Genomic DNA, 19,149 nt, shown 5'->3' on the forward strand with positions numbered 1-19,149 from the left:
GTACCTGAGGAGTGACACTTGAGGCTGTCTTCTGGCCTCCACACATGAACACATGTGTGCACGCACATACACAAACATGCGTGCACATAATGAGCTGTAAACATCTTAATGACTCCTGGACCGCTTTTCTGTGCTCATAATTACATTCACTCATAATGTAAAATGAGATCTTCCTGACTTATAATTTGCTTTTTTTTTTTTTTTTTTCTTAATTGAAAAGCATCTTTCTAAGTCAGTAAAAATACAGTGATCCGTGGGGTGTGTCTGAGAGGAGTGGGGTCGGGGCACTGAAGCAGCCGTGGCTCTGCCTCTCAGGGCTCCCGTGAAGGCCAGCCAGGGCAGGCGAAGGCAGAGCCCTGGTGATTCATCCAGTCTGTGGCAGGAGGTCATAGCTCTGCTGGCTGCTGTAGCTTTGGGGGACGTCTCTCGTTTGTTCCTCTTTTTTGACTCACCTGTGTTGTGCAGGTGAGTCTGAAACACCAGGGGCTCAAGCGATTCCCCAGCTGCTACCAGTAACTGGGAAACGGATTGGTGCCGTCACGCCTGGCAGGAGCCTTTTGTGCTCTTTTGCCTGTGTCTGGGTGTACAGCCTCCAGCCCGTGGTTCTTCTGTAACCCTGGCTACCCACGCCTCACTGCACCTCGCTGAAGTGACTGTCTCCGTGTTCAGGAGAGTATGAGTGAGAGACCTAATTCCCAATATAGCTGCTAATCCTGCTAATTCCCCGAGGTCCTCCGGTCCTCCGGTCCTCCGGTCCTCCGCGGTCTGCCCTCTCTTTCCTGTTGAGATCCTGAGGACTCAGAGAGCAGGAATGAAAGTAGGAAGGTACTGGCGGCCAGAGGCGGTTGGTTCCTTTAGGACTTTCAAGGCAAAGGATGCTTAATTTTACCTCAGCAGACATGTTCTCCACTGTTACTCAGCAGCACGACAGTTTGCAGGTTGTTTTCAGTCTGTTGGATCACTTCTTATCGTTTTGTTTTGTCTTTCGAGTCAGGATTTCTCTGTGTCTCTGTGGCTGACCAGACTGGCCTCAAACTCGCAGAGATCCTCCTGCCTCAGCCTTCCCGAGTGCTGGGGTTGCAGGTGTGTACCATCATGCCCGGCTCTGCTTTATCATTTTTGACCCTCTTCGGTGTGCGTGTAAATGTGTGTCCTGTGAGTATCAGAGTGGGTGGTGGTTCTCTTTTCTTATGAGGCCCGTGTGTTTCTCAGCCAGAGGATCTGCAAAATGATGAATTTTCCAAGATGGCTACAAATTAGATATAGATAAATAACAGAGAGGGGAACGGAGGAAAGATTAGATTATTATGCAGAAATAGAATCTGAGGGCTGGGATTGCTGCTCAGTGGTAGAGCATTTGCCAGCCATGCACAGGGTCCCTGTTTGACCCAGGAAAAACATGTTTTTGTGCGTGTAAGTTCTGTCAGCTGCCCAGTAATACCACCCATGCAAAAACGGTAAGTCTATACACTTTATAGAGAGGGCAAGTCCTTGACATTAATCTCCATAACCATAATTGGAATTGCATAGGTACCGAATCTTTGTCTTGTTTTTTGTAAGGAAAAAATTCCTAGCATGGATACTCTTTTATATTTTGTGGCATACCTAGGTGAACTTTTATTCAAGTGTAGTTAGTTACAAGGTTGAAGGTACCTAGCACCCTGCTTTTTCTTCTTGCTTTCTGGGTGAGTCTTGGGAGGAAAAAAAAAAAAAAACCTCTCCTTTCCGATGTAAGTACAGGAGATCCAGGCTGTCCACGCTGCTCACTTTGTCCTTATAAGGCTATCCTGTTTTATCACTTCCTGCTTCAGCTCCTGGCTTTTTCCCTCTTCCCCTCTCCGGGCCCTGGCTGATGCTCCAGCCCTGCGGCCGGGCAGCAACTGTTCGCAGCTGTGAGCCAGCCGTGCGCCAGGCGCGGCTTGGAGTCTCAACTTTCATTTTACGAAGACGCGTGTTTGGCTGTTGCAGAAGGCAAGTTATAACTGGTACTTACTTCTCCTTCTCCTAGAACACCGAAAACCTCCCCCAGCACTTTAGAAGAGGGGCCTTGTCAGTGCTGAGGAAGAAGTGGGAGAGCCCCGTGGCCGGAGCGGAGCCCCACACAGACACATTGCCGGGCATCAGCAGAGAGGGGGGCCTCACGCCAGATCACCCCCCTGCCGAGGGGACCCACAGCACTTCTTCTGGAGCCAGAGCTGACCAGGAAGAACAGACCCAGCCCAAGCCTAGCCTTGGGTCTCATCCGGAAGCCACCCTTCAGTGTCCGTATCCCTGCTCAGAGGACAGCCAGGATCGGAAAGCCACAGAAAGTCAGAAAATGGAAAATTGTCTGGGAGATTCCAGGCATGAAGTGGAGAAAGCTGAGATAAGTGAAAACACGGAAGCTTCGGGCAAAATAGAGAAATACAGTGTTCCACTGACCAGACTGAAGATGATGTTTGAGAAAGGCGAACACACTCCAGCCAAGGTAAGAGCTGGGCGGGTGTGGAGTTCACTCCTGGAAACCCGTAGTGACAGAGTCTGGTTTTCCAAGCCTGGTCAGCTGGACAGAGTAGAATGTGTGGTCAGTGTGTCTTTTGGTTCGAGTTTCGTTAGCAAAAGCCTCAAATGAACTGTTTCCACGGTTGCTGAGATGTGAGTGCCCCACCTCCCCCCATCTCATGTCAAGTCTAGCTCATTCTGGGATGTGGCTCAGCACCTACAAATTGAAAATGAAAAGAACTGGACACTGATGGGACCGTGTGCTCCCACACACTTACCCTTTTAATTTGTCTTCCTGTGTCTTTTGTCGTTTGCAGCCCTGGGGTGAAATGGCTGCTGGACTCACTATGGCTCGGACACAGCTGCAGACTGAGCACTCAGGCCAGAGCTGAGCACTGAGACTGAGGCTCAGTGTCTCAGGGCTAGCCGAGCCCCTTCCCTTCTCTTCTTGCTCATCTGTGCCTCCCAACAAATGTTTTTTATCAGCCAAACTCCTCTCCCAGGAAAAATCCCTGCTGAGAGCCGGACCAGTGTAGCTTTCAGGAGTTTTGACTTGCAAATGCACAGGGTTGCATTTTCCTGCATCTGCTAATGAAATTCGATCCTTCATGTGGATTGCACACCAAATCCCCAGAGGGAATTACTTAACTAGAAAATGAGTTGCATATGCTCCTGCCTTCCAGCACACTCCAGGGCAGCAGAGCCGGTCAGTTTTTCCAGTTCTCTCATACTTTCCTACGTATCTGGCGTTGTACACGGAATGGTTTGTTACGAGGGACCTCATAATGAAATAAACAGATCTGACGGGTAGCAAAGCCATCATTTAGTTAAGATTCCAACTACACGGAAAAGCTGTCTTTTCTTAAGCTAAATATTTGGCCCAGATCCCTGTATTGGCGAAGTAATGGTGTGAAGCACCCCTCCTGAGATAAAGAAAATAGATAACTCCTCGTGGAATCCTGGAACCCTGGGTTCTGTCAGGAGAGGTGCTGCCGGTTCCTTCCAGGAACTCCCAGGACAGCTGCCTTTTTTTTAGATAGAATCCTTTTGTGTGTGCTGTGTGCTTTAACTGCATTAATGCTGGAAGCAATTGGCAAGAGATGGAACCACAAAGCAGTTTTAAACTCCCCTCTCAACTTTTTTAGTTCCCTGGGCCTGCCAGCTCCTTTTTTTCTCCTTTATGCTCTTAATAAAAAAAAAAAAAAAAATATTTAAATGGGAAGAAGAATTTTAAATGGAAATGAAAAAAATGCAAGCAATCCTAAATAGAGAGGAAGGGGCATTGCTGGGACTCAAAGCACCATTGTAAGCCTCCTCCTAGACCCCGCCAGGGGTGGGAGGGCTGACGTCACACAGCGCACACACTGTGGATTCAGTGTGAAGGGCTTGCACGTGTCAGAACTGGCCCAAGGTAGGAAATGAGTGGGACAGCAGCAAACGAAAATGCTGATGATATAGAAGACTCTGAGACAGTTTTTCTCATAAATGCCTAGTGAGAGATGGGTCATGACAAGCCCATTTAAAGAAAGAGTCAAAGTGGTGGGGTGGGGGACAACCCGCCATAGGAAGAGCAACCGTTAGCCAAGCATGGTGACGATGACTCACGCTCACGAGCTTAGCGCTCAGGGGGCTGAGGCGGGCGAGCTGCAGTTCCCCTGACCCTGCAAGGGGAAGGAAGGGAAGGAGGAGGGTGGGAAAGAGGAAGGTCCTCCTACCTTGTGGCTATCTAAACTTTTTAGGCCTCTGTGTGTGTGTGTGTGTGTGTGTGTGTGTGTGTGTCTATTATTTCCCAAATTAAATAGTCCTTTGACACTTGGCTTTAAAACTGTTTCAGAACAAGCATAACGTAGGAAATTATGAATTCCTTTAAAAAGTTTTGACCAGGGCTGAGACTATAGTTTAGCATTGTGTGTGTGCCTAGCATTTGCAAGGCTGCTCAGTCTCTAGAACCACACACACACACCACACACACACATACTTTGTTACGTTTTGATGTGTGTGTTTGGGTATTTGGTTGTGTGTTTGAAAGAGGGTCTCATTGTATAGCCCTAGCTAGCTCTGGACCTTACTTCGTACACAGAGGTACTTCTGCCTCTGTTTCCCTAGCGTTAGGGTTCAAAGTATGTACCGCTGTGCCTGGCTGTTTAGTCCAATATTTCAGTCAAGCTGTTAGATTTTGTCTATTTTGGGTTGAAGAACAACCAGTCTGTTTGCAATTAGACTGTGGCTATGGCTGGCACCATTTTGTCTTTAGCACACAGATGAGGCTTTGGTCAGAAGCTACATGTGTGAGTATCTGGGTCTGAGAAGTGAGGGGCACTAGATCCCTCTCAGGGTAAGACTGTGTAACTGTAGCTCAGAACCGGTCGGTGACAGCTACAAAGACAGCGCTCAGGAATGTCAGGCCAGCCTGGAGCCTGGACCCTACAGTGAGACCCAGTCTGACAATAAGCCAGATCCCAGAAACGATGAGGGTGTTTTCTTTAGTTCCGCATAACAGTGACCTGTGGTGGCACACACGTGTTGCTGCAGTGAAGCGAGGCCTGTGAGAGGGCGTGAGCATCAAGCCGAAGCCCGCGTCACAGGAACAGTTTACACACGCCTTCTTGGCAGTGGGCGTATTTTATTACATGTATTTATTTCCTGTGTAGAGTGCTTTGCCAGCGTGTGTGTCTCTGCACCGTGCACATGCCCACAGAGACCAGAAGAGGGCGTCAGATCCCCCAGAACCAGAGTAGGGATGGTTGTGAGCCTCTCTGTGGGAGCTGAGAACCAAACCCTGGGTTGTTTTGTTTTGTTTGGAAGCAGTCCCAGGTAGCCAGGCTTGCCTTGAGCTCTTTCTGCTCCTGCCTCCTCCAGGGAATACTGATGTCCATCACCACATCTGTGTTCACACACCTACTGAACCCCTTTTTTACTGAGTTACTAGTCACCACGTAGGAGCACGGTAACTGATTTCTCGTGGCAGCTACGCATTTCTTGGAGTTTCACGATAATGGCTTCGTGCAATCCTGCAGACTCTTGTGGGGAGGCAATGGCGGGTCTAGATGTTCAGGTGCCCCCTGGGGAATCCTGATACTGTTCATGGCTTTTCGCCCCATGTGGCTGTTGTCGCTTACCAGCCAGAGGTCAGTCATCTCCTCTGTTTCATGCCAGTTAGCTGCTTCCTACTTCCAGCCAGTTCCGTTTCAGTCACACATGCTGAAACGCAGTGTGGAGACTGCAACGAGACACGTGTGTCTGTGGGGCTAGGACGGCAGCGTCTTGGAGCAGCGCTGTGTCTCCTGCGTGGGGCTCAGTCTGGACTTGGGTGTCACAGACCCTGGAGGGCATGGCCGTCTCCCTCCGCCTCTGGATGCCCAGTGTGCACCCCGGAAGCGCTCAGAAGCGCCTATCCGTGGCATCTCTAGCAACCAGGGTGAGCCAAAGATGCTATAAGTGCTATCATTATACACACACATATCTCTATTTTGTTGTTTTCTTGTCTTTTAGGTTTTTGTGGGTTTTTTTGTTGTTTTTGTTTGTTTGTTTTGTTTTTTTTGGTAGTGGTAGTAGTTGTCTCTGTGTGTGTGTGTGTGTGTGTGTGTGTTGATTTTTTTGAAACAAGATTTTTCTGTATATCCCCGGCTGACCTGGAACTCACTCTATAGACCGGGCTGGCCTTGAACTCATAGATATGTCTGCCTCTGTCTCCCAAGTGCTGGGGTTAAAGGCCTGTGGCCACCACCACCCAGCAACTATGTTTTATTTTGTGTGTGTGCATGTTTGCCTACACGTTATATATGTGCACCCATGGGTGCCTGGTGTCCATGGAGGTCAGAAGCAGCATCTGAAGGGATGGCTGTGAGCCATGTGGCTGCTGGCACCGGGACCCGGGTCCCCTGGAAGGGCAGCAGGCGCCCTTACTGCTCAGCCATCTCTCCAGCCTCAGATTTCTAACTACTGAACTAGCTTACTGGATACTAAATATCAGTTTCCTTTTCTTTTTCTGCTTTTTCTTATTGTAAGGCTAGCACAATATTTATAGAACACTTGGAAGTGCAGAAAGTGTTGAGCCATCCTGTGTGGAGGTGAGTGCTTCTCCGTCTTCACTGGGGTGTCTATCGGTGTGATAAAGCACCAGCCCCAAAAGCAGCTCTGGGAGGAAAGGGTTTAGTCAGCTTACACCTCCACATCACAGTTTATCATCAAAGGAATCAGGGCAGGAACTCAGGCAGGGCAGGAACCTGGAGCAGGAGCTGATGCAGAGGCCATGGTGGGGGCTGCTGAGTGGCTTGCTCCTCACACAGAGGCCATGGAGGGAGCTGCTGACTGGCTTGCTCCTCATGCAGAGGCCATGGAGGGGCTGCTGACTGCCTTGCTCCCCAAGGCTGGCTCAGCTACTTTCTTATGGAAGCCAGGACACCAGCCCGGGGATGGTCCCACCCACCATGGGCTGGGCCTCCCCCGTCAGCCATCCATCAAGAAGACCAGCCCAGACTGTCCCTGGTCAGTCTGGTAGAGCATTTTCTCAGTGGACTCTAGCCTGTGCCTGGTTGACCTGAACTGGCCAGCACATTCGCTTATGTACATTTCTTACACAACAAACCATTTCGTTCAGAAGAAAATTTTTATCGCTTAATGGTCTGAGAAATTAAGAGAGTTCATTAATTCCTAACAATTTCTATACACAGGTCAGCACAATCCCATTCTTCTGTAAAACCCATGCTTCCCCACCCTTTGCTCTGGGAAATACGAGAATCTGGAGGAAGGCCCAATGGAAAGGTAGAAGGAAGTGAAGGAGTGAAGTAAGGGACTCTTCATAAGCTCTGAGTCAGCCTCAGTGTGAATGCCTGTAATCCCGGCAGAGGCAGGCGGATCTCTGAGGCCGGCCTGGTCTACACAGTGAGTTCCAGGACAGCCAGGGCTACACAGAGAAACCCTGTCTCATCAACCTTTTTTGTTGTTGTTGTTGTTTTTGAGTCCGGGTCTTTCACTGATCTCACTGGACCTGGCGCTCAACTGGACTGGCTCCAGTGATCACGAGTGTGTCCGAGCTCACACTAGGATTACTCACACATTGCCACACCTGTGTTTGTGCTCACACTGGGATCACACACACACACACACACACACACACACACACACACACACACCTTACCACACCTGGTTTTAACTTATGCTGACTCATGCCTATAACCCCAACAATCTCCAGGCTTAGGCAGGAGGATTGCCTTGAGGTCAGGCAAGTGTGAGCTACAAAGAGAGAGTGAAGAATGTTCTTAAAGATAAGGGTAGATGAGGTAAGAAATCTCGCCCTGTTAATCAGTTATGACCTAACTCCTCTTCCTTTCTTTCTTTTCTCTTTCCTTCTTTCTTCTTTCTTTTTTTCTTTCTGTCTTTCTTTCCTTATTTCTAGGAAACTTATTCTACAGACTCCTGGATAAAAGTCTCACCTGTTCACCTTTTATTGATGTGTATTGGTCTGTTTGATTGGTGGGCTCAGGGGAAATATCTAGGAGACCTTCACCCCAGGCTTGATGCTCAGTCAGCTGATAAGGAGGGAGGGCTTGTAGGGTAGGGTGAGCCCCGCCCTCGGAAGTTCCGAAGAGCCTTGAAGTGTCTTTTTGATCCTTGGCAAAGAGTAGCACTCCTCTGGTGTCCTTGTGTCCAAGTAAAAAAGGCTGAAATGATACACAAATCTGGTGTATGTGTGCATGTGTGTGTATGTGTGTATGTGTGTGTGTGAGTATATGTGTGTGTGAGAGTGTATGCGTGTATATGTGTGTGTTTATGTCTGTGTGAGTGTATGTGTGTATATGTGTGTTTATGTCTGTGTGTGTGTGAGTGTATATGTGTGTGTGTGTGTTTATGTCTGTGTGTGAGTGTATGTGTGTATGTGTGTGTTTCTGTCTGTGTGAGTGTATGTGTGTATATGTGTATATGTGTGTTTATGTCTGTGTGTATGTGAGTGTATATGTGTGTGTGTGAGTGTATATGTGTGTGTGTGTTTATGTCTGTGTGTGAGTGTATGTGTGTGTGTGTGTTTATGTCTGTGTGTGAGTGTATGTATGTATGTGTGTGTTTATGTCTGTGTGAGTGTATGTGTGTATATGTGTATATGTGTGTTTATGTCTGTGTGTGAGTGTATGTGTGTATATGTGTGTTGGTATGTATGGTGTATGGGTGTATGTTTGTGGTGTGTTTATGTCTATAAGTGTGTATGTGGGTGTGTATGTGTGTGAGTGCGTGTATATGTGTATATGCATGTGTGTATGTGTGGTGTATGTAGTGTGTATGGTGTATGGGTGTATATACGTGGTGTAAGTGTGTGTGTGTGAAAGTGTATATGTATATATGTGTGTATGTATGTGTGTGTGTGTGGTGTGTGTGTGTGTGTGTGTGTGTGACTACATGGCATACACCCCTTCTTGTTTTGTTCTGTTTGGGCTTTTTTCCCTGACATCCTTGGGAAATACTACTTTTCCCCTGCATTTCACAATCTTGTAAACTGGAGTCCACATGGAATCTGAAATGTGCTGGAGATCCTCGTTCTTAGCACCTCTGGTCTGAAGGTGAAACTTTGAAGTGACAGCAGAGGCTGCTGCGGCTGCCTGCATCACATTCCCCCTCAGAACCAGTCCACGCCCTCCTTCCCAGGTTTGCCCCAGGCTAGCCCTGACCTCCCAGCTGCCCACACCAGACCATCCAGGAAGTGTCTCCACGGCCCCTGTGGAACCCAGAGTGTCTTTAGGATTTGTTGTTTTGCTGGTTTGGGGGTTGTTCTGTTTTGAGTTTTGGTTTTGTTGTGAGACAAGGTCTCCCTGCTGGACCTGTAGCCGAATCCCCCTGCCTCAGAAGAAGGCCTCCAGGGCCAGTCTTCACCTTTATTGGTGGTTTAGTCTGTGGTTTTCAGATCATTCACTGGGGAAGGGCACACTTACGGAGACTACTGTGTGGCAGTCAGGAAGGCAGGGGGCCCAAAGTCATCCTTAGGCCTGGTGCAAGTGCCTTTATCTACTGAGCCATCTCACTGGCTAGTGAGGCAACTAGTGAGCGTCAGGGAGCCGCCTGCCTCCACTTCCCAGCACTGGGATTGCAAGTGTACACCCCCAGGATGGCTTTACAAAGGGGGAGTGGGGTTCTGGGGTCACACTGTGAGTTCAAAGCCACCCTGTTCTTCATAGCGAGTTCCAAGCCAGCCGTGGCTACATAGTGAGACCTGTCTCAAAAAAGAAAAAGAAGAGAGCAGAGCCTGATCACAGTGTGTCTCTGCACGTACGTGACTGTTAAAATTCATGTGAGAAAATACTTGCTTTTAAAAACTAGTAAGTACTTAGGGCTAGCAAGGCGCAGGGCAGGTAAAAGCACGAGATTTTCGGGCAGAGGTCCTGAGTTCAGATCCCGGGAACCCATAGTGGCAGGAGAGCCAAGTCCTGCGAGTTGGCCTCCAACCTCCACATGTACCCTGTGGAACATGTGTGCATTCGTGTGTATGTGCACATGCATGCACTCACACATGCACACATTAAAAAAGAAGAATGTATAACCGAGAGTCATAAGTTCAAGGCCAGCCTGGTTTATATGGTGAGACCCTATCTCATCCTCTGCCCTCATAAATGTAAAGAAAGTAGGAAGGGGAAGAAGGGTAGGGGGAAAGAGACAGACTGCAAAAATCATTTTCCTTTAGTTTGAGATATATTTGTAATTTTCAGGAGTTTTCCTCTTTTGAGTCCTGAAAAATACTAAGTTCCGACCTTTTTCTCTAATTGTCTCATAGCACACTGACCATTGGAGTTGAACTTTTGGAACCTGAGTGATCACTGTTAATTGTCTCACTGTACCAAAGAACTGATAGCCAACTTATAAAGGAAAAGGTTTATTTTTGGTTCTCCTTCTTGGACCCCATGACCTGTTTCATCCCGTCCTCCGGCATCAAGCTGGGCCCGAGCGGACTGCAAAGCCAGTAATGTGGATGGTCCTGCCAACCCTGATGCCCACCTTGACTGTCGTTTTCCTCTTCCCAGAGCCAAATAAGTCCTCTAGCTGTAGCTAATGTGAGTGAGCCCGACCCGAGTATGATGTGGCAGAGGTAGGGCTTTGTTTGGGTTTTATGAGGCAAGGTCTCCCCCGGAAGCCATGACACTCCTCCTACCTCGGTCTCCCCGTGCTGGGATTACAGGTTTGAGTCACCATCCTCAGCTTTATTTTGTTTTTCATTTGAAGTATATTATTATAGGATAATTGGCGCTAACAAGGAATAAATTGTTTTAAATACATAGTAAATTTATGAAGTCAGTAAGCTCACTGTATTTAAAAGCTTAATTACTTTTATTAGTGTTTACTAATAAGAGACAAACACGATAAAAACCTCTGTTCCTACAAAGGAATCAAAATGATCTCAGCAAGGCAGTGCTTTTGTGAAAAGGGTCTCTGGAGCTAACGCAACAGGCCGGAGTGGCTCCCACCTTTTCTCCCTGTGGAAGGCAGTGACTGCGTCTCTTAGCATTGTCCAGAGCTCAGCATCACAGGCTGCCCGGGTTGGCTAACTGCCCTTGCCTGGCTAACTCCTTTTGATTTAAAGAAAAAAAAAAAAAAGCTTCTCAGGTATTAAACTAAAAAGCTTCAGCTGCAGAGCACTTACCCAGGAAGTTGGGGCACTGGCACTGTGTTTGATCCTCAGCCTGGAAGGAAGTAGGGAGTCGGGAGGGGGGGTTGCAGGGAAGTGTCTCTAATGTCCTCGGCACATTGGCGTTCAGTAATTCCCTCTGCAGGTTGTCAAGTCCTAGAAACTGTAATTGAAAACATTACATACCTTGGGTTTTATGAGGGGGTCTCCCGTGGCCCCCCGTGTTTGCCGAGTCTGCCTTGACTCCCTGGTCCCAGCCTCTGACAGATTAACTACAGGGATGTGCGCCACCTGGTAACTATAATTAAAGGTCTATCGAAAATATGACACACAGAATGTGGGGATTTCAGGAATCAGAATATTCGGAAATCTGTGCTGTGTCTGCAGCATAGCTTAACACAAAGCTCTTGCCTGGCCTGTGCGAGGTCCCAGGTTCAATCCCCAGCACTGAAGAAACACGTTAAGCTACATGTCCTGGAAGTGTGCGAAGACCAAGGCATGGTCCCCCCAGCGGGCTTGCAGGCCAGCGAGGGCCAAGGCATGGTCCCCCCAGTGAGCTTGCAGGCCAGCGAAAGGACGGCACAGTGGTCTAGCAAGATTGGGCTGGCCGCCCTCGGTCTTTGGGAAGGAGCAGCTAAATGTATGTAGAAAAAGGATAGCTGTTGCTAGACAGAAGGACAAACGCGACACACGGAGTCTCATCTGCTGGGTCGTGGTCCTCAGAGCAGTTTGAGTTCCCTGAAGGATAAAGGATGTGGCGGAGAATACCCGGAGAGGAGGTGAGGGAGGCGCTGGGCATCCCAGGAGGGTCACCGGAGTCTGCTCACTCACGATGGCGGTCAAGGTCTTACTGGGAATTCTGGAAGAAGTGTGAAGAGGGGAGTTGAGGGGAGGCTTCGGCTTCAGAATAATGACTTTATGAGCTGGGCTGCTGGCAGCCTCAGGAAGGCTGGATGAGGAGGTGGAAAGAGAACCAATTAGGAAGATAATGGGATCATTAAGAAAGCAGAGATGGAGGCCGCCACAGTGAGGTGGCGAGGGAGAACAGCGGGTGCTGCCTGCGCCTCACGGTCTCGAGGGGCGTCATTGCCAGGAGAGCCGGGAGGACTCTCCTCCAGCGACCGTGCAAGCTGGCTGGGCGGCGGGCAAGAGCAAAGGCTTTGTGTGCATAGTTACCTATTTTAACCTGCGAACACCCGTGAGTGTGTGGCTTCTAGTCTGGATTTTCCTAATGAGAGAGCCGGGGACCTTAGTCAGTGTTTCCTGTCTTCCCGACAGAGTCTTTGGACCCAAAGCCGCAGCGCAGGCGGAAGGAGGCTCTCTGAGAACAGCTGCTCCCAGGATGACTTGGAAATAGGTCCAGGTAAGCGAGCGGATTTGCACTCACAACCCGTGCCTCTGAAGAAGAAAGGCACCGTTAGGCCCTGGGAATACAGGCAGGAGTGCACCACACCCAGCGCACGTTCTCTGCAAACGTGATCTGTCCCTGGGTGCCTGGAGGGGCCGCAGGAGATGTGCTCCACAGCCATCTGGAGTGGGGGACGGCAGTGCTCCCTGAATCCCTGACCAGGCTTGCCCACCCTAGACCTTAGTGCCAGCCAGGGGTTTCGTGTGCACAAGACCCCGAGTTTGGGCCTCAGCACCACACAAAAAAATAAGTGAATTACAACACTGTAAATCCTGTGTGTGAGTGTGTATATAAAATGTACATTTACCTGGAGGTATTCCCTTAATACTGGGAAGGCGAATTAAAACTACCTTATGAAAGACAACTATAGTTCTGGTTTTCTTCTTTTGTGTTCTTTCCGCTGTTGGCTTTGTTTTTTTGCTTGCTTCTCTTTAAAAAGCCGGGGTTGGCCTTGAACCTGTGTCCCTCCTGTGTCAACCTCCCCAGGGCTGTTATTAAAGGCGTGTTACCGCCATACCTGGCCTTTCTTGTGCTTGTAATAGGCACGGTTGTGCGCTAGGTTACAGTCACCCTTTGTTCCTCTAACAAAGCCTGTGATTTCACACCCCCAGCTCAGTTCTCGTGTTCTGCACTCACCTCGGAGAAAATCGAGGGTAAGCGGAGTGTGGAGCGGCCGCGCCTCTCCGAAACCTCCATTAAGGACCGCATGGCCAAGTACCAGGCTGCCGTGTCCAAGCAGAGCAGCTCCGCCAGCTACACGGTACGTGCCCTGCTTCGTTCTCATCCCCTGACAGGGCAACCAGGAAAGTCTCCTGGGCCCCAACCTCTGACCCGGCCCCCCAACCCCTGACCCAGCCCCCCAACCCCTGACCCAGCCCCCCAACCCCTGACCAGGCCCCCCAACCCTGCTTCCTTTGTAAGCGAACATTTTCTGGTCTTGATTTTGGTCCCCAGCTGATGCCCGTGTCCACCTCACTGGTTTCCGGTAATGTCACCAGCTGTGGTGTCAGGACTTCCTGCAGAGCTTTTTCATTGTCACTGAGGAAGAAGTGGTCTCTCCTTAGCTTTGACAGGAACATGGACTATGAGTTCCTTTTCGGTTTTGTGCTTAGGGTTGAACTCAGGCCTTTGCATCCACTGGGCAAACATTCTACTTTGGGTTACATCTTCAACTCTTGTTTCCCTTTTCAAGAGAATCATGGGAAATATAAAAAAAAAAATAGTAAGTGCATTGAACATTAATGTGGGGTATTTTTGTTAAGTTTTTCATTGAAATATGTCCGTCTAGCATAAAATCACCATTTTATTGAAGCACAGGCTGTCTGATGATGGGTCTAACTGGGGGAGCCCTTGCCTAGCTTGCCTGAGGCCCTGGGTCTGAGCTCCACAAGGAAAAATAGACCAAGAGCATACTTAGGTGATTTTAAACTTTTTTAGTGTATTCACAGATTGTACAACCATCACCTTGTCTTAAGTCCAGAACCTTCCTGTCATCCCCCAGAGAAAACCGTGTTTATACAGTCACCCACTGAAGCACTAATCTGCTTTCCCTGGACATTCTGTTAAAAGCAATTCTATGGGAGCTGGGGCGTGGTCCCATGATACCTCGCTTGCCTAGCATGCCTGAGGCTCAGGACTTAATTCCCCGTGTAAGAGGAGCTCTACATGGTCTACTCAGTCTTCTTGGTTTTTCGAGATAGGGTTTCTATGTGTAGCTCTGTCTGTCTTGACACTCACTTTGTAGGCCAGGTTGTCTTCGAACTCATAGCTCTGCCTGCCTCTGCCTTCCAAGTGTTGAGATCACAGGCTTGTGACACTAAGCCAGTCTGCTGAATCTTTAACTCTTATGATGTAATGCTTTCCTGCAGAGGAAGAAGAGTGTATAGAAAAGAGGGGGTGGCCGGGTGGTAGAGGTGTACGCCTCAAATCCCAGCACTCAGGAGGCAGCCAAGTTTACACAGAGAAACCCTGTCTTGAAAAAGAAGAAGAAGAAGAAGAAGAAGAAGAAGAAGAAGAAGAAGAAGAAGAAGAAGAAGAAGAAGAAGAAGAAGAAGAAGAAGAAGAAGGAAGAAGAAGAAGAAAAGAGGGTGTGGGACTAACTGGAAGATGACATGCTTGAGGAATGAAAAAGTTGGCATTCCAACCCCCCCGCCCCCACCCCACAGTGCTAAGAATCAAAGCAGAACGTCACATATTCAGGAAAGACAGTTTTCCACTCAGCAGCGCCGAAGCCCCAAAACCTGTTATTCTTTTTTTATCTTACTGTTTTTGTTTTGAGACAGGGTCTCACGAGGTAGACCTGGCTGTTTTGGAACTCACTCTGTAGGCCAGGCTGGCTCGAACTCAGAGACCCGCCTGCCTCTGCCTGTGAGTGCTGGGATTACAGGCGCGTGCTGCTGCCACCACCACCGCCTGACTTGAGATCAGATTCTACTCTGTAGCCCAAGCTTGCCTTAACTCTGCTTCCCTCCCACGTGCTGTGGTGACGGGCGCACAGTGTGCCATCACAGCCTCTTCTGTGTTCTTAGAATCTCCTGTTTGTTTGCTGTAGTGCCAGCAACTGAACCCAAGCCCTCAGCAGGCTGGAGAGGTCCAGTACTGCTGAGCGGCATCCCTAGCCCAGCGTCCCTTGGGTGATTTCAGAGTGCAAGAGCTATTGATGGCCAAAGGTCTTAACCACGTTGGGAGAATGATACCCTCGTTCTCACCCCAGGGTTTGACAGTAGTTTTTGAATCAAGTGAGAGCTGACACAGGGACAAGGGAGCAGAGTGAAGCTTCCCTCAGAGCCGGGTAGCGGCGCACGCCTGTAATCCCAGCACTTGGGAGGCAGAGACACAAGGGTCCCTGTGAGTTTGAGGCCAGCTGGGTCTACAAAGAGAGTCCAGGACAGCCAAGGCTACACAGAGAAACCCTGTCTCAAAAAACAAACAGAAAATAAAGACTAAGCTTCTTTGAGAACATGGATCAGGAGGAACAGAGAGGACGACGAGGAGCAGAGCTTGTTACTAGAGGTGTCTGTCTGTCTGTCTGTGCCCTCCTGCTGCAAACATCCCACCCAATTGACTCCTCAGGTGGAGAAACCTGTTTAGTGACCTTGTTTTTTGTTTTGTTTTGTTTTTAGCACACTGGAAAGAGCAGCAGGCCTGGCGGGAATAAAGCACCCTCCTGCTGGCTGTGCTTTCTTTCTTCATTTTGAAAGTCTGGAGTATCCCAGGCTGACCTCAAACTGCCTGTGTAGCCAAAGCTGGTCTGGACTCCTGATCCTCCTGCCTCCGGCTCCCAAGAGGGTTTTCCTCTGCACATGGCTTTATGGTGCTGGGGTGGAACCCAGGGCTTTATGCTGGCCAGGCAAGCACTGCACCAGGGGAGCGACAGCCTTTGCACCTCCTTGGAAACAGAACAAAGCCTCAAGGGTAGAGCGACACAGGCTGGGTGAAACTCTGAAGCCAGATCCAGGGCCGCCAGGCCACAGCGAGCCTGTCTCTAAGAACGTACTCCTGTTGAGTTTCTTCTTTACAGTTCTGCTCTGGAGATTGGAAGAGCTGAGGCGGCTTTTGAAGTTCTTGTGGGAAGCGTGGTGTTTTATCTCATCCTCAAAGAATGTCTCAAATTCCTTAGCGAATATACGATTTAACAGGCCCATCCTGGAAGGCAGCTCGAGTGAGTTCCGAGAGACACGCACAGCAAGGGCGCGGCTGTGTGCTCTGCCTTGCAGGTGGGCACAGGAGGCATCTCCTCCTCACCAGCCTCTGCCAGAGCGGAGACTGCCCACCCTAGGGTGCTTAGCAAGCTCATCACATCCACTCTCACCTGCGTGTGCTGCCGCACACCTGCAGCCCCAGCACATGAGAGGCGGAGGCTGAAGGTTGGAAAAGTCCAGGTTATCCTTGGCTACATAGTGAGTTTGAGGCCAGCCTAGACTATGCTGTCAGAAAGAGAGAGAAAGGGGTGTGGGGACTCCAGGAAAGAAAGCACAGGAAAGGCAGGAAGTGCCGTGCTCCTCTCCCTCCTGCTCGGTTTCAGTTCTAGTACGTCAGCTAACTTTAATGTTCTCCTCCGCAAAGAAAAAAGACATGGTTGTTCTCCTTAGTCCTCATGCTACGAGTGCGTGGTTTTCACGCTGAGGCTCAGACATGACAGGTAGATTAAGGTATATCTTTATGAATTTCATGTTGAAAACTCGTTTTTGAAAGCGCCATAGAAAAAAGACTGTTTATCGTATCACTGAATATAATTTTGGTTTTTATATGTGTCTATCATTGCTGTCTTTCTTTCCAGGCCGGGCATTTGTCCATATGGTCAGTATGTTTTCTCAATCATTGGCACTTGGCATCTTCTTTCCCTGCTCCAGAATGGTCTTCTCTGGATCAAACTCACAAGCTTTGCATTTTCACAAGCTGTGCCACTAGAGCGTGAACCACAGGCATGCCGTGTGGGGATGGGACGGCCTGTGTGTGTCCGTGTCTGTGTGTCTGTGCTCTAATGCTCATCCAGTTTGACACAGGCGCACAGATATTTAACTCGGTGGTATGTGTTCACACAGCTGCTTTTGTCATTTCACTGGTCAGCGGGTTCTGCTTGTGACAGGGGCTTGATCTGACCTGAGTTCTAGGAGAAAGCATTTTTTTTTAATAAGAAACATTCCAAGTTTATTTGAAAGATGTGCCGTGAGGAGAATGGAATGGGGAGCATTTTGAGTTCACCGGCTGTTCTCATTTTGTAGAATGAGTTGAGAGCCAGCGGCGGCGAAGTCAGAACCCAGAGGTCGGAACAAAAGGAGAACGTGCCCCCGGGTCCTGAGGTCTCCCCTCAGGAAGGGAAGAAGGTAGGAATGCCTCGGTCCAGCTGCCAAGGAAGCGAGTGTTGTAAATTAGCTTAACGTTAGAAGGGGCTCTGAGCGCAGGCTGCAGCGTCTGGGAATGTGGTGGCAGCTGCCAGGGCAGACTGTCATTTTTGCAGGTCGCATAGCTTCAGTTGGGAAGCTTTGCAGCTCACAGCTGGCCGAGGAATGGGCCTTCAATGGAAAATTCTTTTGTTCAGCAAATGCTCAGAAGGCAAAAAAAACCAAACAACTAAACTCATTCATAAAAATCTGTTTGCCCAGGGCTGTCATTTTAGTTTTTGAAACTTGTTTGGGATTTATTTTATTGCATGTGCATCCATGTTTGCCTGGATGCATGTACCTGCACCACGCGCGACTGGGGCCCTCGGAGCCAGAAAGGGCACTGAATCCCCTCGAACTGGAGTCACAGGTGGTTGTAGCCACCACTTGGGTGCCGGGAGCTGAACCCAGGTCCTCTGCAGGAGCAGCGATCTAAACCTCTGAGCCGTGTCTCCAGCCCCGAGATAGTTGCTAAAGCACTCACATGTCCTTCTTAAGTACACACTGAATGTGTTTTTTAAGATTTCCATTTGCTTGTTTTGTCTTAATTTTGTTTTGAGATGAAGAGCCTGTTGCTCAGGCTCGCCTCCATCTTGTACGTTCAAGCAGCCCTCCCGCCTCTTAAGTAACTGAAGCTACAGGCTCATGGCACCACCTCTCTGGCTTAATACTCTTCCTTCTCTTTGTAAAACCTTTTTTATGGCCTCACTCGAGGCTGTTTACCCGTTTGGTTTTGGTTCTGTTATACTAGTAATTAACCGATGGCCTCGTGCACACCGCTGACTCACGCCTCCAGCCCTCCCTCGAGGCTTCCTAGGTAGTATGGTAAGCGTAAGAAGTGCTAAGGGTAGAAACTGAGTCCAGTCCCAGGACTCACACGATGAAAGGGGAGACCCAGCTCCTGCAAGCTGTCCTTTGACCACCACATGGACGCTGTCCTCGCCCCACATATAAATATCAGTCAGTTAATATAAGGACTGAGCTAAAGTGGAGCCAGGCATAGCAGCAAATACCGTAATCCTAGAACCAGTGAAGGAAGTGAAAGCAGCTTGAGTTCAAGGCCAGCATGGTGTAAATAGCAGGTTTGAGGCCAGCAAGTCCCTGTTTGAAAACAAAGAAAGACACCACACAAACATTCATTCTCATTCATATCCTTTTCCCTCTCCCCCTGCCTCTCTTCCTTTCTCCCTCCCTCCCTCTCCCCTCCCACTCTGCAATCCAGTTGCAATCCATGTGCAAGAACACTGACAAGCCAGCCTCCTAGCATGTTAGCTGCAACGGGTGCCCTGGCAGATGGTGGAGCTAGTTCAAAACTAGCTAAGGTGACTTCTTCAGGGAGGGGGTGTCTGAGCCAAGCCTTGAGGGATGTGCAGGAGGGGCGGAGTGAGTGGAGGAAAAGGATAGATGCGCAGAGTGCAGAAGCCTGGGACTGGCCTCTTAAGAGCCGCCATTTGATTGATGAGGCAAGGTGGTGGTGGTAAGTAGGCAGTAACTCGGGGCAGGGGGCAGGAAAAGCCAAGGCGGATCTGGAAAGGCCTTCGAGGCCATCCTCAGGGGCTTAGATACAACCAAATGTTGGTGGGAAGCCCCGAAAAGAGTTTCAGCAAATCACATCTGTGATTTGAGCTTTAATCATTGGACGGACGGTTTAGCTGAAACAAGTAACAGCTTTATGGAGATAGTTTACTTGATGGTCATAGACGCCTCAAATAAATTTCATACTGGGCTGGAGAGGTGTTTCAGTGGTTAAGAACACTGGCAGCTCTTTC

The 19,149-nt window shown here is 49.2% G+C and overlaps 1 protein-coding gene across 1 annotated transcript in view; it reads left to right on the top strand.

The window, feature by feature from the left end:
- Lima1 (LIM domain and actin binding 1) overlaps positions 1-19,149 on the top strand; it is an 88,958-nt gene that overhangs the window by 52,283 nt on the left and 17,526 nt on the right. Inside the window, exons 4-7 of the mRNA XM_021634974.2 lie at positions 2,009-2,467; positions 12,368-12,452; positions 13,109-13,257; positions 17,222-17,323. Of these exons, the coding sequence (XP_021490649.2) occupies positions 2,009-2,467; positions 12,368-12,452; positions 13,109-13,257; positions 17,222-17,323 (795 nt within the window). The remainder of the gene's footprint in view (positions 1-2,008; positions 2,468-12,367; positions 12,453-13,108; positions 13,258-17,221; positions 17,324-19,149) is intronic.

The sequence above is a fragment of the Meriones unguiculatus genome, chromosome 8, assembly GCF_030254825.1.
Source record: "Meriones unguiculatus strain TT.TT164.6M chromosome 8, Bangor_MerUng_6.1, whole genome shotgun sequence".
Taxonomy (NCBI): domain Eukaryota; kingdom Metazoa; phylum Chordata; class Mammalia; order Rodentia; family Muridae; genus Meriones; species Meriones unguiculatus.